The sequence below is a fragment of the Podarcis tiliguerta genome (assembly GCF_965153285.1).
Source record: "Podarcis tiliguerta genome assembly, chromosome: 1".
Taxonomy (NCBI): domain Eukaryota; kingdom Metazoa; phylum Chordata; class Lepidosauria; order Squamata; family Lacertidae; genus Podarcis; species Podarcis tiliguerta.
The window spans coordinates 55,476,021-55,494,004 of NC_139534.1; the positions used below are offsets into that span (position 1 = coordinate 55,476,021).

The 17,984-nt window shown below is 45.0% G+C and overlaps 1 protein-coding gene across 2 annotated transcripts; it reads left to right on the plus strand.

Annotated features, from left to right (window-relative positions):
- The first annotated feature begins 71 nt into the window (after positions 1-71).
- On the plus strand, positions 72-10,150 carry CNTF (ciliary neurotrophic factor). Of its 2 annotated transcripts, XM_083416281.1 has the most exons (5): positions 72-2,588; positions 4,118-5,660; positions 6,024-6,933; positions 7,003-9,497; positions 9,678-10,150. In XM_083416281.1, the coding sequence occupies exons 1-2, from the start codon at positions 2,475-2,477 to the stop codon at positions 4,604-4,606; spliced, it is 603 nt and encodes a 200-aa protein (XP_083272407.1). In that variant the 5' UTR covers positions 72-2,474; the 3' UTR covers positions 4,607-5,660; positions 6,024-6,933; positions 7,003-9,497; positions 9,678-10,150. The 2 variants fall into 2 exon arrangements, with proteins under 2 accessions (XP_083272407.1, XP_083272406.1); XM_083416280.1 differs by having other exon boundaries at positions 6,024-9,497.
- The last annotated feature ends 7,834 nt before the right edge of the window (positions 10,151-17,984 follow it).

Sequence of the window (17,984 nt, forward strand, 5' to 3'; positions counted from 1 at the left end):
GAGAGAGGGGGTACGGTAATTTCTGTTACACAACCAGCAGTCTTTAGATATAACCTTACATTATTTACACTGAAAAGATACTGGAAGAATAGATATGGTTCATTTAAAGTGTAACAATTCTGTCTGGGAGACCTTATTGTTTACTTCCACAGTAAAGTATAAGTCTGTGGGTGGGTCACCCTTAATAGAAAACAGAAAAATGAATTAATTAGCACCCATTTCAAGATTTTCTGGAAGCAATTGTGTGGGATGCAACAGATTGATGAAGGAAAAAAGTTATTGGCCTCATTTGCATTATCAGGCAAGTGCTAAGCAGGTTAGGTCGCTGAACAGAAGCAAGCCCTGTTGTATGGGGTAGATATAACCAGATTAGGATATATAGTGTCTTTAGGAAAGTTTCACAGGAGAGGAGTGGGCTAGAAGTAAATGTCAAACGAGAGGGCTGTAATCATTTCAAGCCAAGTTCCTTAGGCAGCATAATACTGATTGGTGACTTCTTCACTTTGGAATTGCTACTGTTTGTATAGCACTAGTATTAACAACAAACAGTTGAAATAAATTGTACCAATTGTATGCCATCTGAGATAGTGTGTGTGTATATAAAGGCACAGAAGGGAAGCATCCTGCCAGGCCCCAAAGCAAGCTGCTAAACAGATTTAAAAAGAAAAAAAAGAAAAACATTCAAACTCTTCCTAAAACAATGAACTGAGAAATACCATTAGAACCACATAGGAATTTTAGCTGGACCCCCTTTTGTCAATCCGTGCTGAAAGTGGTGGAAGTAATGAGAATGGAGGTACTGTAATTCCCACTGAATTTGTGGATGAAGTTCCAAGTGTCTATAAATCTCAGATTGAGGGGGGGGGGGGGCTGTCCCCATACCTTTGAAAGGAGTTAAACTGGCTTTGCAGAGACTCAAGTTGTCAAAATGCTGTGTGACAGATGGTTAGATTTATTTTTTATTTTTTACAGACAATTTAGGTAGATGTCTGAAGTTGAGAATTTCCTGCCTCCATGCAGTTTGAACTGGGGGTACCTTGTAGCTCTGTTTCTACTAAGGATTCAGTTGACTTTGTCATATCATAAAGCCTAAAGACAAACAAGAAGGCATGCAACCCTCACTGAATGTTTGCCTGTTTGGAGCCACATGACATATTCCCATACAGCGTTGTGTGATGTTAGCCTGATGGTGACTTTTCTGCTGCAAAACAAGGGGGGGGCAATTTGCAGTGGATCAGAGGAAACGCTTAATCCCCCCCCCCCCCCCGTGAAGGAGTAAATGTGCAGAGGGGCAGACCATGTCTGTGCTTTCAATGCCGGTGTAATGCTGACTCACACCCTTTCATGGATGATGTGAACAGCGTGCATCACTGAAGCAGTTTGCACATGTCCTTGTATAAAGTAGGGAGCACCATGCAGAAAGAACCAAGAGAGGAACGTGGATCAATAGCTTGTTCTCAAAAGATAAGGCACACACTTTGTGCTAGCAGTCTTCTCCAGCATTAAGTGTAGAGCTAACAGGGAAGTGTGTTGCATAGCCAGGCAAATATGTACCTAGCTGAGTCAGTCAGGTGATGGCGGGTTGTTTTGGGTGTTTTTTAAATAAAAATACGGTTCTGAGCAAAGAAACGAGCTGGAGTATACAACCAACCCTGCAGCACCAATTTTTTTAAAAAATAATATTTATTAAATTTTCCATTTTAACAATCCAATAAAAACCCCATTATCTGCAGCACCAATTGGACTAGGCCTTGCTGAAAGGATTCACATTACAAGCCCAGTCCAAATGCATAGCGATAAATGGGAATGTTTGATGTTGGGAATGAAGCAAATGCAAAACAACTCTTTGCTGTGTTGCTGGTTCCATTTGGGCTTTTAACAAGATGTAGAAGGAAGACAGTTGCTGGAGGTGAAAATTGAGAACCACACAAGGTAATAATGCCTGAGGGAATGGTTCATTGGCTTTAGACGGCTGCTGCAGAAAGTATCCAGCTAAAGGTGCTGTCAGTAGGGCGACTGGCTTTCTTTTGTGCCTTTTATCACGGATGGTTAGGCTTTGTGGCATCGAATTTACAGGGATTAGTAGGTCATTGAGCCGGCACGGGCAAATCAAAATAAAAGCGGTAAAAAATAACGCAAGGAAGGGGGAGGGCACAAGCAAGCCTCAAAAAAGGGACTAGACAACTCTGGTCTCAACATCTTGTACTGAGTGGGTTGGAGGTTCTTAACTGGGGGTGTGTGAAATGTCTGTGTTGCTCTCAGAGAGTTAAGCTCTGCTGCCAGGAATTTGCAGTTTCTCCCTAGGCCGCGGGGGATGGAAGAGGGCGGGAGAGCGGGCAGGCTATGCAACAAGTGGAGAATTCTCTATTGGCCTCTGGAATGCATGAGCTGAGCAAGGGATTCTGTGGACACCCGGCCTTATGTGAGCTGTGCCTTGGCTCTCGCTGTCCCTTCTGGGGCAGCCGAACCGGGCGATGGCTTCATCAGAGCGGCTCCCTGGGATGTCCCACCACCGCGACCTCTGCCGCCGCACCGTTCATCTGCTGAGGAAGATGCGCTCAGATGTCAGTAGCCTCCTGGAGTCCTACGTGAGTCTTTTCTTTGAAACTCTTCTTCCCACTCTCTGCGGCTCGGATGTCTTATTTGCTTAGCCTCAAAAGCTCTGGCCACCTGTTTTCTTTGAATTTTGAAAACAGGGCTTCATTTCAGAGGGAAAAAGAACCCTGTTGATCTTAAACTTCGTTGAGCTTTCTGAGGGAGCAAAATGTCTGTCGTTCCACTGTAAGGAAAAAGTGATGCTTTTGCACTGATCAGGTGTGTTGCTTAGCTGAGTGTGGAGCCAGGGGAGCCTTTCCCTTGAGAAAGCATAATGGGCTTTGTGCTCTTTCTTCTCTCACAAATTAGACCATTTTTACCAGATAAGGCATCTAAATGCTCCCAGTATGGGGTGCCTTTAATTTGGATTTCTAGTGAGATTCATAATTATAGATAAGTGGTAGTTTTTCCTAATCAGGGCTTAGTTAGAGCTTTCTGTGCATCAGGTTATTTAATTTTATTCCAGTTGAAACTGTTAAGCCCCTAATCTCTACCTGGTGTTTCGGTAAATCCAGCCCCGCAGAGGGCATCTAATCTTGATTAGGCACCGGTCAGCTCCTCCTCACTCCACTCCCTTTGAAAGCAGTCTTCGTAGTTTTATATATTTAACAATGAAGGGGGAAATGAATCACCGCGGCACAGAATCAAGTAATTAGAAAGGGCCGTATATCTTCCCGAGTCCACTCCCTGCCCACAGGCAGAACCATCCACCCACAACTCGGCTGGCGCTTTGTTACAGCAAGGGCAGAACAAATAGCTCCAGATAACTCATGCAATAATTTTAAGGCACATATTGGGGATCAAAGAAAAATAAGGAAAACAAGCTGGTTTTGACCTGGAAGGGGGTGTGGGACTCATTTCCATTGCCAAACCTTGGTGGTCCATCAAAGCACTTGTCCCAGAAGGAATATTTTGGAGCAGTCTTGTCATGGTAGGAAGTAGGTTTTCCATCCCTATCAGAAGTCAAGACAGAGTTCGAACCAGGGGCTTAATTTAATTATTTTGTAGCAGACCTGCCCTGGGACAGGGTAGGAGTGGAAATAACAGGATAGGAACCGCTCGGTTCCTATAATATAGCGCCATCTTGTGGAGGCTACATGTATAGCATCCTCTTTTTGGAGTATCTTTGGAATCCATATCTGAATGAGGTTTACACACCTCGACAGACTTTCCGCACTGTATACTGTAACTATTAGTTATTAAGTTATATACTGATTACATGCATGCCAAAATTGCCTAAGCGGTTTGCAATTATAAAGTCAATCAGTAGTTAAAATACAGTGCACAATAACTCTAAAACGTCCAGAATTAAAATATACAACAAGACAAGCAATTAAATAGCATAACTGTTAAAATACCTAAAAACTTGATAAAGCAATAAAATCGCAAGTCCACTTCAGGGGAATGCCAGGGTGAACAGTTGTGGTGTAACGATTGCCTTGAGAAAAATATGGGCAGAATTTCTGAAAACCTTTTTATTTTCCCCACCTACTTGCTCCCCTTCCGATTTCTTTTCTTCTAGGTTGAGAAACAAGGGTTGGACAAAAACTTCAACCTGGACTCGATTGACGGCGTGCCAACAGCTGGCACTGAACAGTGGAGTGAGATTTCAGATGCCGAGCGCCTAGGAGACAACCTGAAAGCTTACTGGGCATTTCAGATATTACTGGATGAAATCCTGGAAGAGCAGAGGTCCAACTTGAGCCCGGACGACACAGCTTTCCACGAGTCTATCCAGTCCGTTGTGCTCCAGGTCTCGGGTCTCGCTTACCAACTGGAAGAACTGATGGCGATGCTGGAGCACAATGTACCAGCCAAAGAGTTGGGAAGTATCAGAGATGCTGCTGGAAAGAGCTCATTTGAGAAGAAAATGAGGGGCATGAAAGTACTGCAGGAGCTTGCCCAATGGACTGTCCGGTCTGTCCGGGACCTCCACCATATCTCCAAGTCTGTTCCGACAGGCGCCATCCCACGTTCGAGTCGCCGCCTGGCTCAAGCCCAGAAGAAATGAGGCTGCTCTTCTCTGTCGAGGGTCTTTCCTTTCCAAAGGCCGTACTCCCTCTCAGCTGTGGTGTATTGGGTTGGTACAGTATGGTCAGAGTGAGCCCTCTGATGAGAGAGTAGGAGTGACTAGCGCTTTCCAAATGTTAGTATTTATTTCCTTTTGAGAAATCCTCAAATTCAAGCCACATACCAACATTAATTTTGGTGTGGATTCACACAACCTTTGACGTGGAGACTTCAGCGACCACATGCCAGTTGGGGTTGACTTGCACGCACTTTATTCCGAGTATTCAGGGTGGGTTGCAGTATTTGTAGCTTTAGAGAAACCTCGGAATTTAATCTGGGGAAGGTCAGCCAGGATGAACCAGAGATTTCAGCCTCTCCCCTTCCCACAACATTCTGAACCCTGCAGTCTTATTTGCTGTTTCTGTTTGTTTGAAGTTCTCATCAAAATCCTTTTTTGACTTCCACACACTGGGAGGGGGAGAAAACTGTTACTTGAGTTTGCCTTGACAGTAAGTCATCTGAATCCGCCCCTGATGAATTTCCCTTGGGCAAATTCAACTAAAGTGATTGTGTAAGCTGGATCCAATGAAGCATTGCAGGGGGGTTGGACTAGATGACCCTTGTGGTTCCTTTCAATTCTACAATTCTGTGATTCTATGACATGGTATATAACAAAGCCCTGCTCAGATCTGGGAACTCACATCTTGTCACAGGCATCTATTTGGCTGTAGTCACTGGTGTCCCTCTGCTGAAGGAAGGCTGTCCGAGTTAACATTTGAAGTGATTTTCACTTATTACACCTTCCCTCTGCAGCCTTATGTTGCCCCCAGATCTGCTCAAAAATGTCGGACCTTTTAGAAAAGTGTGATAAGGTAGCACAGGAGACTACAGTAGAAAAAGTGAATTTGCAAAATCAGCTCCCCACCCCCTTTCAGCTCACAGAATCCTCCGCCGGAATAAAGATTCTTCCATTCAGAGGAGGGACACAGTACATGTAGGGTTATATGGACCCTTTGAAATCCAGTTTGTCCCAGTTCGCCCTGGGGGTTCTAACAGTGGCGTAGCGTGGGGGGTGCAGGGGGGCCCGGCTGCACCGGGCGCAACATCTGGGGGGGGCGCTCGCACTCGCACTCGCAGCTCTCTGCCCCTACCTGGCTCACTCACTCTCTCTCACTGCAGTGCTGGCTGTGCAAATCCGATCTGAGCCGCCGGGTCGCCGCCCACTGTGGAGGGGAGGGTGCCAGGCGTGCGGTGCGGTGCGGAGAGAGAGCAAGGGACTATCTGGGGGAGGGACAGTGCAGCGGGGTGTGTGTGTGTGTGCGCGCGCAAATTACTTGCCTTGCCCCGGGTTAGGGGGCGCAAATTACTTGCCTTGCCCCGGGTGCTGACAACCCACGCAACGCCACTGGGTTCTAAAGTGGATCACAATCAGACCCAGGTCATGATCCGCCTGGATCAGATCAGGTTAAGCCTGCTTTGGAAGCCGGCTTCTGCGGATTCCTCCCCCGGCCCTGGATACACAAAGGCTAACAGTTGGGGAAAGAATATTTGTTGGCCTGGAGATCTGACAAAGCTCCGCCACTTGGAGTAAATAAAGATGAAAATGTGATGTCCAACAACTGGAAGGAATTAAAGCCACCCCTTTCAAGTTCTCAGTTTTCCCATTACCAGAAGAAGTTGTATAATCCACTTTCCAGGAATGCTTCCTTCTGCTTATGAACTGGAACAGGATGGAGGGATAAGAGCTCCTGCAAGCTGCCTTTTTTTTTTTTTAAGTGCCAGGCAAACTAATGCAAATTCATTGCTAATTCATTCACTTCAATGAGAGGATATTATGGAAGTGGTGTTTCTGTGTCTGAATAGGGTTCTAAAATTGCCTGTGCCCCTGGTGCATTCTTTGAAAAGTCTCCCAGCAGGCTCCAGAAGACCCTGTTGCTTCCCATGGAAGGCTGGCTGTCGACAGAGAATGCTGCTTGTGCGCCAGAAAACTCCTGCACTCAACCTGCTTTGCTAATGTTTTGCGCAGGGACAAGTGCTTCATTTACGCAGGAAAGGGGCCCATTTAATAGTTCTAGGCTCACTGACACTGAAACTATATTTAACCATGACGTTGAAAGACTGTATACAAAAGCAGATTAGTATTTTCTGGAAATGGCTGCTTTCAAACCAAAGCAGTTGGCATTTTGTTTTTGCTAAACTAACCGGTTAGGTTTATTACATAAGGCTGCAATCCTCAGTAGACAGAGGAGTAAGTGATGTTGAACATATTGAGCTTTACTTCTCAGTAAATTTGGAAATGCGGAAATGCACAGCTTGGCAATGAGCTATGTGGCTGCAATACTTAGGAGCAAATCCTACTGAACTCCATAGGAATTATTTCTGAGTAAACATGGATAGGATTGTGGAGCTAGCCACTTAAATGAACTGCTGTTTTTTTCTCTGGGGAAGGTGCAAAATCTCTTTTTTTAAAATGGATTTAATATATAAATGTGTACAGATTGGCTAATCATTCATGTGGATCCTTTAATCTATGCCAACTGCTATTTAAAATGAGCTCAAGGAGAGGCGGGTTTTACTTTTTAATCTGCATTGGTTCTATGTTCTTGGAGCAACTGGCATGAATGAATTAACCCTTAGGGTGACTTCTCTGAATGTGTGTGTGAGAGAGAGAGAGAAAGGGGGTGGGGAGACTTCAGCGTGTCAAAAAATCCCAACAGAAAATATTAAATATTCGGTCCAGTGTGCCTAATTCAGAAGAACGAAACTAAAAGTGACTAGAATGAGTTGTTGTTTGGATCGAAGACTCTTTTAATTGGTGGGGAAGAGTTTCTGCCAGATGATCTAGGGCAATTATAAAAGAACAGAGTGTTCGTTTACTGCACAAAGGAGATGGTAAAGGGACGGGTTTTTCAATCCATCTCTCAAATTAAAACCGGTTTGGTGATGGAGAGGGTCTGCATTACATGGCTTGCACTAGCGTCCTGGGATTCTGCACCAAATTAATCCAAATTTTGCTCTCTGACTAAAAAGATGCAGGATTGTAAGTCCTATTTAGAGTAGATCCATTTAAATTAATGAACCTAAGTTGGCCGTGTCTATTAACTTCAGTGAGTCTACTCCAAGTGAGACTGGCATTGACTGCCACTCATAGATACAACTCATATATTTAACCAGCTTAACTGATAGGAGTCTTTTGTTGAATCTGGAGTACTTTGGTGACAGAAGGAAAGAGACAAATAAGGGGAAGAGCAACAGAATGTCTGTGGGAAGGGGAACGTGACTAGAGTCCTTTGCATTCTTTCTAGGGAATGATCACCATTGAAATCAGTAGGATTTACTTCTGTTTAAACATACTCAGGATTGGGCTGGGAAGGTTATGAAGGAGAGCCAGGTCACACAGAAGCTCATTCTCTGAATAAAGGTAAAGGTAAAGGGACCCCTGACCATTAGGTCCAGTCGTGACCGACTCTGGGGTTGCGGTGCTCATCTCGCTTTATTGGCCGAGGGAGCCTGCGTACAGCTTCCAGGTCATGTGGCCAGCTTGATTAAGCTGCTGCTGGCGAACCAGAGCAGCACACGGAAACACTGTTTACCTTCCCGCTGGAGTGGCACCTATTTATCTACTTGCACTTTGACGTGCTTTCGAACTGCTAGGTTGGCAGGAGCAGGGACCGAGTAACGGGAGCTCACCCCGTTTGCGGGGATTTGAACCGCCGACCTTCTGATCGGCAAGTCCTAGGCTCTGTGGTTTAACCCACAGCACCACCCACGTCCCTTCATTCTCTGAATACTGGACTTTAAAAAACCCTATCTACTTCTGCTGAATAAAGTTGGGCTTTTTTTCTTTTCCACATACAACTTCCGCTGAATAAAGGTAAAATTCCCAAGTTCTGATTCCAGATTCTGTGTAAAATTCAGCACTTGTGGCAAATGACCCCTTCTCTTTCCTGTGAAGGTGTGTTGGGTGGGGGGTGTTGCCTCTACTGCTTTTCACATATGTGGAGTGAATGTCAAGGGACAGGTAATGCTTGGAGAGGTTAGACTAGTCTTCCCCTATATGATGTCCTCCAGATGTTGCCAGATTTAGCCGCCAGCATCCCTGACCATTGGCTTGGTGGTGCTAGCAGGGAATGATGAGAACAGGAGTCCCATCACAAACATCTGGAGGGCAACAAGCTGCAGAAGGCTGGGTTAGACCAATTCATATTTCCATAATCCATATTTTGAAGGGGCTCCTCTGAAGGCTATGACCTATTTTATATAGAGAGAAAATAGTGCTCTTTCATTGACTAGGATTCAGACTTAGCATTCTACGTATGAATAGATGGGCACTTTCTGTTCCTAAAAGTGACTTGATCTAGCAAGGGGAGTGATTTTTGTTAATTTCCCTATTCCCCAGTGCAAGTTCCCGTGCTGTTCTAGAGAGTCCCCCCAGCCTCTGGATCAGATCTAGCAGGGATTGCATGGAAAGAGGAAATTAGTGAAATATATATGAAAGGCACAATTCAATTTCCCACTAAAGGTCACCTTTATCTATTGTGCTGCTTCTAACTTGAATATTTATATTTATGCTATATTTTAAAATGTGAAATGTTTCTTCTAGCAAGTTTTTTTTAAAAAATACCTTTAGAAATGTATGAAATCTATAATTATCGGAGGTGCTTCCTTATTTTATATTGTGAGTTTTGAAGAAATGCCTCCCATAATAAAATTTTGAGTTTTCTAACTTGGAAGCAGAGTGAAAATATCACAGTTGCTTCCCAGTTGTGATCTCACTTGTTGCAAGAAGGCTTTTCTGCATCTAGAAAAAGAATATAACATGATTAAGAGGGTTGCAATATGTAATTGGTTGAAAATTTTGGTCAACTAAACATGTCCCACAGTTACTTGCAGTGGCGTAGCGTGGGTTGTCAGCGCCCGGGGCAAGGCAAGTAATTTGCGCCCCCTAACCCGTGGATTTGCGCCCCCCAACCCGTGGATTTGCGCCCCCTAACCCTAACCCCCAGATGTTGCGCCCAGTGCGGCCGGCCCCCCCTGCACCCCCCACGCTACGCCACTGGTTACTTGGGCAGATTTTATAGAGCATACATTTTAATATAAGTAATTAGAAAAACTTTTGATGGCAAGTGCAGTCTTAGGAGAAGCATTTCCCTCCCCATCTCTCCCACATTGGAGAGAATGTGTCTCCTAAGAACATGGTGTCTAAAGCACATGCTTCGTCTAAAAGGTGGCTGGGGGAACCTGTAGCTCTCCAGATGATTTTTGACTCCATCTCCCATCAGCCCCAGCCAGCATGGCCAATGGTCAGGGAGAATGGGAGTTGTAGTTCAGCACATTTGGAAAGCCACAGGCTCCCTACCCTAATCTGTAAACAAAGTATGCTTACTATATGCTACCCATTTGTAAATTTAACCAATTCATGGATTACTCACCAAACTGATGTGATTAAAGATTTGTTTAATTGTGTGAGAGCCCTAATTATTGATTGCACCAAAGTGTGTTAAAATAATTTGATTAAATAAAGTTGATTTATTTTTTAACAGGATATTGTTCTGGTCTTGCTCTTTGTATTTGGGGTGATTATTCAAATAGTCTGCATTTTAAAGTTGTGCCACTATTTCAGGATGAATATTCTGTGGGCGTTGAGTCGAGAAATTAGTGGAGCCGGTCTTCTTGCTGCCAGCAGAGTGCAGCTATAGGAAAATGCACAAATTAGCCTCTTCTGCCTGTGGAATTTTGCCCATCATAAAACAGCGGTACTTTGGGCCAGTGTTTCCTGGGTGCTTTGTTCCAATCTCAAGCATAATCAAGGAATCTCATTGCTCAGGATTTTATCTCCAGTCACAACTCCTGCTCCCAATTATCAACATTTCTGAATCAGCTTGGTTGCCCTCATAGTGAGTCATAGGATGGAAGAGAAGAGAAGATCACATGTCCTATAGTGCAGTTTCTCATGTGGGCATTCTTTTTGGAGGCTGGGCAGGTAGATTTGGGGACTGAGAGCTTGCAGTACAAGTTATTCCTTCCAGTTGTTGTTGGCTAAATAAGGGGAGTCAACTGGAAGCTAAACCCTGTGGATAAATAACAGTACAGTGGTACCTTGGTTCTCAAACGCCTTGGTACTCAAACAACTTGGAACCCAAACACTGCAAACCCAGAAGTAAGTATTCTGGTTTGCAAACTTTTTTGGAAGCTGAATGTGCTCTGTTTTGAGTGTTACGCTTCTGATTTGAGTGCCACACTTCCGTTTTGAGTGCTGAGGTCTATCTGTTTTTGCTATTTATTTTGTGTGTTTGTTTTTGCAGCTTTTTTGTTTTGTTTTTGTGACTGTGTGGAACCCAGTTCAGCTACTGATTGATTGATTGATTGATTGATTGTGTGACTGCAGTACATTGTTTATTGCTTTCATTTTATGGATCAATGGTCTCATTAGATAGTAAAATTCATGTTAAATTGCTGTTTTAGGGGTTGTTTTTAAAAGCCTGCAATGGATTCATCCATTTTGCATTCCTTTCTATGGGAAAGCACGCCTTGGTTTGGAATGCTTTGGTTTTGGAATGGACTTCCAGAGCGGATTAAGTCTGTGAGCCAAGGTACCACTGTATATGAATGACGGTGATAATACACTCCTAAACACTTCTTAGTGTCATACTAGGTCTTGGGAGAGCAGCTTTGAAATCTCCAAGTCGCTGTGATGACTGCGATGATAAAATGAAGAGGGGGAGAAGCATTACACCACTTTGAGCTGTAGTAATAATAAACCAAATCACCTGTGAGATTTTCACCACCTTTCCATTCTGAAAACTGACGGCTCAAGGCAGTGAACATCAGGGGATCCACACCATGGAGGTGTGGGAATAAAATGTGAAGGGTGAGTATTTAATAATAATAATAATAATATCTTTATTGTCATTGCCCCCTTCAGGGACAACGAAATTACTTGATTGCTCCATAAAAACACTAATTAAACAATACAGTATAATACAGCAAGGGAGATTATAACATCTTGCTGTGGGGCACATGCATTGTACGAGGCCAAGGGAAGGGAGGAGGAAGAAATGTTTTAAAGCTGCACCCTGTCATTGTTCTTAGGCATGGGTAGGCAAACTAAGGCCCGGGGGCTGGATCCGGCCCAATCGCCGTCTAAATCTGGCCTGCAGATGGTCTGGGAATCAGTGTGTTTTTACATGAGTCAAATGTGTCCTTTTATTTAAAATGCATCTCTGGGTTATTTGTGGGGCTTTTATGGCGTTTTTACATGAGTAGAATGTGTGCTTTTTGTGGGGCATAGGAATTTGTTAATTTCCCCCCCAAAAAAATATAGTCTGGCCCCCCACAAGGTCTGAGGGACAGTGGACCGGCCCCCTGCTGGAAAAGTTTGCTGACCCCTGTTCTTAGGGGTTAGGAGTTCAGGGAAGTATGGGGGGGGGGGACGACAACCTGCCGTATACTGTGAACTTTTCTCCAGTCAACTTTCTGTGGGGCAGCATAATGCCTCAAAACCAGCCCCTTGAGTCAGAGCCGACAATGCACAGCGAAACTTGAGAGCCTGTGGTTTATGTATTGACTCCTGGTCACGCTGTAAGTGACACTGTCTCCTTCCCTCTCTCTTTAGTAACCAGAGTATGAAACCCATGACTGATTTGAAACTGAGCGGAAATAAACACTGAGGCTGAACCAAGTGTTCAATGAAGCTTTTCCTGAGACTTGCAGTAAACCAATGAAAGAAATCTCCCATTGGTGAACTTGGCAATTTTCGAAAATGACATAGCATTAGTTCAGACCTGATTAGCTTGGGAATGTTCCCATGGTAAGAGTCTGACTTAATTAAACTGGCTCTTTTCTATTCATCTTGGTGCTTGAATCCTGCTTACCGGATGACCTTCAAAACATCACTCTCAGTTGCCTTTCATTGCTCCCTCTGATGGCGCTGGTGCCTGCCTGGCCAAACAACACGCCCCTTTGGGTAGCAGTTGCGGGAAATCACAGGTAGACAGAGAGCTGCTGTGCTCATGTCCTGCTTGCAGACTTCTTCCCACAGGTGCTGTGAGGACAGGAAGCTGGACCATTGGCCTCATCCTGCTGGCTCATCTTGCCTCATGTTCTTAACACAACCATTAAGTGAGACACAGCTCTCTTGTCTGATGTACAAGAAATAGGTTATTTTTTCTTTTTGATGGTTGATTACAGATTACCAATTTAGTCACCAACTCCCCATTTTATGAATAGGCAAACCTAGGTGCCCACAGAGGTATCAAAACTAGCAGACCAGTCTTGGGCACCAAAGCCCCCGTTAGGGAGAGCAGTTAAGCATGGTTTTGCTTCTGGTCTTCATGTAGAATTTGGAAAAAGGACCAGTGTGGAGTTAAAATATTTTACACTACATTCCTTCCATACTTGTCCCTTTTCCTGCAGTTGCCATGCCTGGCGGTTTGCTCAGTGTTTAATGGGAAACTCTCATATTGTTGTCAAGCTGTATTCTGATGTTTTGTGTTGTCCTGTGTTTCTATAAAATGGGCTCTGGCCATTCCCCCTAAAGTACTTTGAGTGTAAATAATATAATATAAATAATATATAATAATATATATAATGTACACCATATTTTAAAATTTTAAATAGTTCAGCTGGAATACCATCACTTCCACTGGCCTTGTTATTTGCAATGCTTTCTAAGGCCCATTTGACTTCCTGGAGAGTGAAGTCAAATGGGCCTTAGAAAGCATTGCAAATAACAAGGCCAGTGGAAGTGATGGTATTCCAGCTGAACTATTTAAAATTTTAAAAGATGATGCTGTTAAGGTGCTGCACTCAATATGCCAGCAAGTTTGGAAAACTCAGCAGTGGCCAGAAGATTGGAGAAGGTCAGTCTACATCCCAATCCCAAAGAAGGGCAGTGCTAAAGAATGCTCCAACTACCGCACAATTGCACTCATTTCACACGCTAGCAAGGTTATGCTTAAAATTCTTCAAGGAAGGCTCAAGCAGTATGTGGACCGAGAACTCCCAGAAGTGCAAGCTGGATTTAGAAGAGGCAGGGGAACCAGAGACCAAATTGCAAACATGCGCTGGATTATGGAGAAAGCTAGAGAGTTCCAGAAAGACATCTACTTCTGCTTCATTGACTATGCAAAAGCCTTTGACTGTGTCGATCACAGCAAACTATGGCAAGTTCTTAAAGAAATGGGAGTGCCTGATCACCTCATCTGTCTCCTGAGAAATCTCTATGTGGGACAAGAAGCTACAGTTAGAACTGGATATGGAACAACCGATTGGTTCAAAATTGGGAAAGGAGTACGACAAGGCTGTATTTTGTCTCCCTGCTTATTTAACTTATATGCAGAATTCATCATGCGAAAGGCTGGGCTGGATGAATCCCTAGCCGGAATTAAGATTGCTGGAAGAAATGTCAACAACCTCAGATATGCAGATGACACAACCTTGATGGCAGAAAGTGAGGAGGAATTAAAAAACCTTTTATTGAGGGTGAAAGAGGAGAGGACAAAATATGGTCTGAAGCTCAACATCAAAAAAACGAAGATCATGGCCACTGGTCCCATCACCTCCTGGCAAATAGAAGGGGAGGAAATGGAGGCAGTGAGAGATTTTACTTTCTTGGGCTCCATGATCACTGCAGACGGTGACAGCAGCCACGAAATTAAGAGACGCCTGCTTCTTGGGAGGAAAGCAATGGCAAACCTAGATAGCATTTTAAAAAGTAGAGACATCACCTTGCCAACAAAGGTCCGTATAGTAAAAGCTATGGTTTTCCCAGTAGTGATGTATGGAAGTGAGAGCTGGACCATAAAGAAGGCTGATCGCCGAAGAATTGACGCTTTTGAATTATGGTGCTGGAGGAGACTCTTGAGAGTCCCATGGACTGCAAGAAGATCAAACGCATCCATTCTTAAGGAAATCAGCCCTGAGTGCTCACTGGAAGGACAGATCGTGAAGCTGAGGCTCCAATACTTTGGCCACCTCATGAGAAGAGAAGACTCACTGGAAAAGCACAAGGAGAAGGGGACGACAGAGGATGAGATGGTTAGACAGTGTTCTCGAAGCTACAAACATGAATCTGACCAAACTGCGGGTGGCAGTGGAAGACAGAAGTGCCTGGCGTGCTCTGGTCCATGGGGTCACGAAGAGTCGGACACGACTGAACGACTAAACAACAACAACAATATACAGTGGTACCTCTGGTTGCATACGTTTCAGGTTACTTACGCTTCAGGTTACAGACTCTGCTAACCCAGAAACAGTACCTCGGGTTAAGAACTTTGCTTCAGGATGAGAACAAAAATCGTGTTCTGGTGGTGCAGCGGCAGCGGGAGGCCCCATTAGCTAAAGTGGTGCTTCAGGTTAAGAACGGGCCTCTGGAACGGATCCCGTTTGCAACCAGAGGTACCGCTGTACAGCTGTATCTTGGATCCCAAATGCCCTGGAACTTGGACATTTTGGCTCCCGAAGGCCGCAAACCTGGAAGTGATTGTTTCAGTTTGCGAACGTTCTTTTGGAACCCGAACGTCCGACGGGGCTTCCGCAGCTCCTGATCGGCTGCAGGAATCAGAAGCCACAAGTTGGTTTTTGAATGTTTTGGAAGTCGAAAGGACTTCCAGAATGGATTCCATTCGACTTCCAAGGTATGGCTGTACATGGTTCTTCCCCCCTCAAGGACCCTGGGACCTGTATTTTACCCCTCACAGAACTACAATTCCCAGCACCCTTAAACTACAGTTCACAGGATTTGCAGGAGCTGAAAAGGAGTAATGTGCTTTAAATATGTGGTGAATAATGTGGATCTGCCCTTTGGGAAAACACTTTTAAAAATATGAGGCATAAGTATTTATTTCAGACAATTCTCCAGGAAGGTGCCCAGCACTTCAAGTGAAGGCTGGCTGAGTTCACAGTGGTTTTCTAATACACACTGGGGTACAATCACATGGTCCCTTTTTGATCTTGGGTATTAACTCAATAAGAACATTAGAGATTATTGTTTAGTTGGTGTCATTAGTGTGGATGGTGCTTAACGGAGTTATATGGGCAAAAAAGACACATCTCTGCCCCCAAAGAGTGTAGATTCCAGGATGGGGAGAGAAAAGGAGGGGGCACTGCAGTTTTGTCCATGATGCAGTGCTTGGCAGCGCGACACAGGAAGATCAGATTGCAAACAAATGTGTTTTGAACTGAATTCTTCAAAGTTCCCATTGGAAGCCCCGCCCACCCGTGACTTTGGCTCCTGGTGAAGGCAGCAAGCAGCTGCTTCATCTGGAGCAAGAGCAGCTGCCGCGAGGAGTGACTCGGCGTGTGCTGACTCGCCAAAAGGGTCATGTGCCTGTACATTGTCTGCTCCGCCGTTGTGCAATCTTCCTATCCTCTAATAGGATGAGAGGGCAGCTCATGCATCCTTACACTGCAGTCTGAGTAGGACAGGCGCGGGTTTATTCTTAGCAGTGTACGAAACTGCAAGCTTGTCTGTACAAGTACGATTTCCAGCCCAATCCCGAGGCAGGAGAAAGGGCTGCAGCGCAGTAGCTGAGGTTTTGCATGCAGAAGAAGGTCGCTGGTTCCATCCCTGGCACCTTCAGTGGCAGCTGAGAGCCATAGCTGTCAACTTTTCTCGCGAGGAATCCTATTCGGAATAAGGGAATTTCCCTTTAAAAAAGGGAAACATTGACAGCTATGATGAGAGCGCCCTGAAAATTCTGGGCAGCCATTGTCAGTCAGTGTAGGCGGCACCGCAATGGGCCAATGATCTGGCTCCCTATGAGGCAGCTTTCTGTGTTCCTGCTGTGATGCCACATTTATTCAGATACAAGTCCCACTGGGTTCGATGCATTTTACTCCCAGGTGTGTATGCATAGGATTGTAGCCTCGGACTCTTTTTTTGGTTGCTCCAAAATATTCGAGGAGGAGAGGGTGCGATGCAGTGGGCAGGCTATTGGACAGCACCAGCAATGCCTGTGTTGAAATCTCTGCTGGGCTATAGAATTTAGTGGGTGGCCTTGGCCTTCAGCAGAGCAGGGAAGAGGCAGCCATTGGCCTCCATCCACGTGTTGGAATGGAAACCTCTCCGAATGAGGGTCACTTCTCTACCTGTGTTAAGGTCGCTGTGTAATTTAGAACCCTGAAAGATCAGGATTTTGCATTGCACAGGGAGTCGTATGATTTGATGACACAAGTACAGTATTTAATTCACCGATTGAATTTATATACTACCTTTTCCTCCAAGGAACTCAAGGTGATGCACATGATTCTCCCCTGCAAGGCAGGTTAGGCTCAGAGGCAGTGACTTGGCCCAAGGTAGCCCAGCGAGCTTCATGGCTGAGTGGGGATTCGAACCTAGGTCATAGTCCAATATGTTAGCCAATACACCACGCTGGCTCTTTCAATAGGATCCCCTTTGCAGAAGTCCCCCTCCCAGGCCCTAGAAAGTGTTGAAGCTAGTGACAGGGGTGGGGTGGGGTGGAAGAGGGGACATGGATGACATGACAGAGCAAGCAGGGTTAATACACTCATTGCTGTTGTCTAGCTCATGTGGTGATGGGGGGGGGGTAGGAGAAGAACTACGAAAGAGGGCTGTTCTCTCAGGCTAATCTACCAAATGAGGTGTCCTGAGGATAAGCGATGACACCATGTTTGCTTACCTGAATTCCTTGGATAAGGGTTGGATATAGAAGTAATGACTCCTGAAAGTCCAGCTCCTTGCGGAGGGGTATTCTATAATGCACTCCAGCATATTTGTCTTGAAGCTCCCAAGAATTAATTTCAGCATCCCTAATATAGGTTGGGGCTTGTGGCACCTTAAAGACTAATTCTACATGGGTGGCATTCTGCTTGAGCATCAGAATGTCCCCATTCTCTCTTCGCATGCCCCCCAAAATTTGCTCCAGGTGGCCCCTCCCCCCTCCCCCCCAACCCTCAACCAGATTTTGGGGCTGCAGGGGAGTAAAGAGGAGCATGAGCATAGCCGGGGGGCTGGGGGCAGCTGCCCCCCTATCAAGTAAAACAATAGAAATACTTAACCAACTGACCAATCACATCGGTTCTCCCCACCTAACGAAAGTCCTGTCCCCCCTAACAAACTCCAGCACCCCCAACAAAAATCCCGGCTACGCCCATGAAGAGGAGTGGGAAGGTCCATTGCGCAAGTGGAACAGCTGCATTGGATTGAGCCCAAATGGGTTTATTGTGGAATAATTTTTCATGGATTAGAATGCAGATGTATCCGATGAAGTGGGCTTTAGGCAACAAAAATGCTTAAGCTGTGATAAATCTGTTAGTCTTTAAGGCACCACAAAACGCTGTTTTTTGCCATGATATAGGATTGCCCATCTGGAACAAGCAGGGGTGTTGAGCAATGCAATCTCCTCTTCCAAATCAAT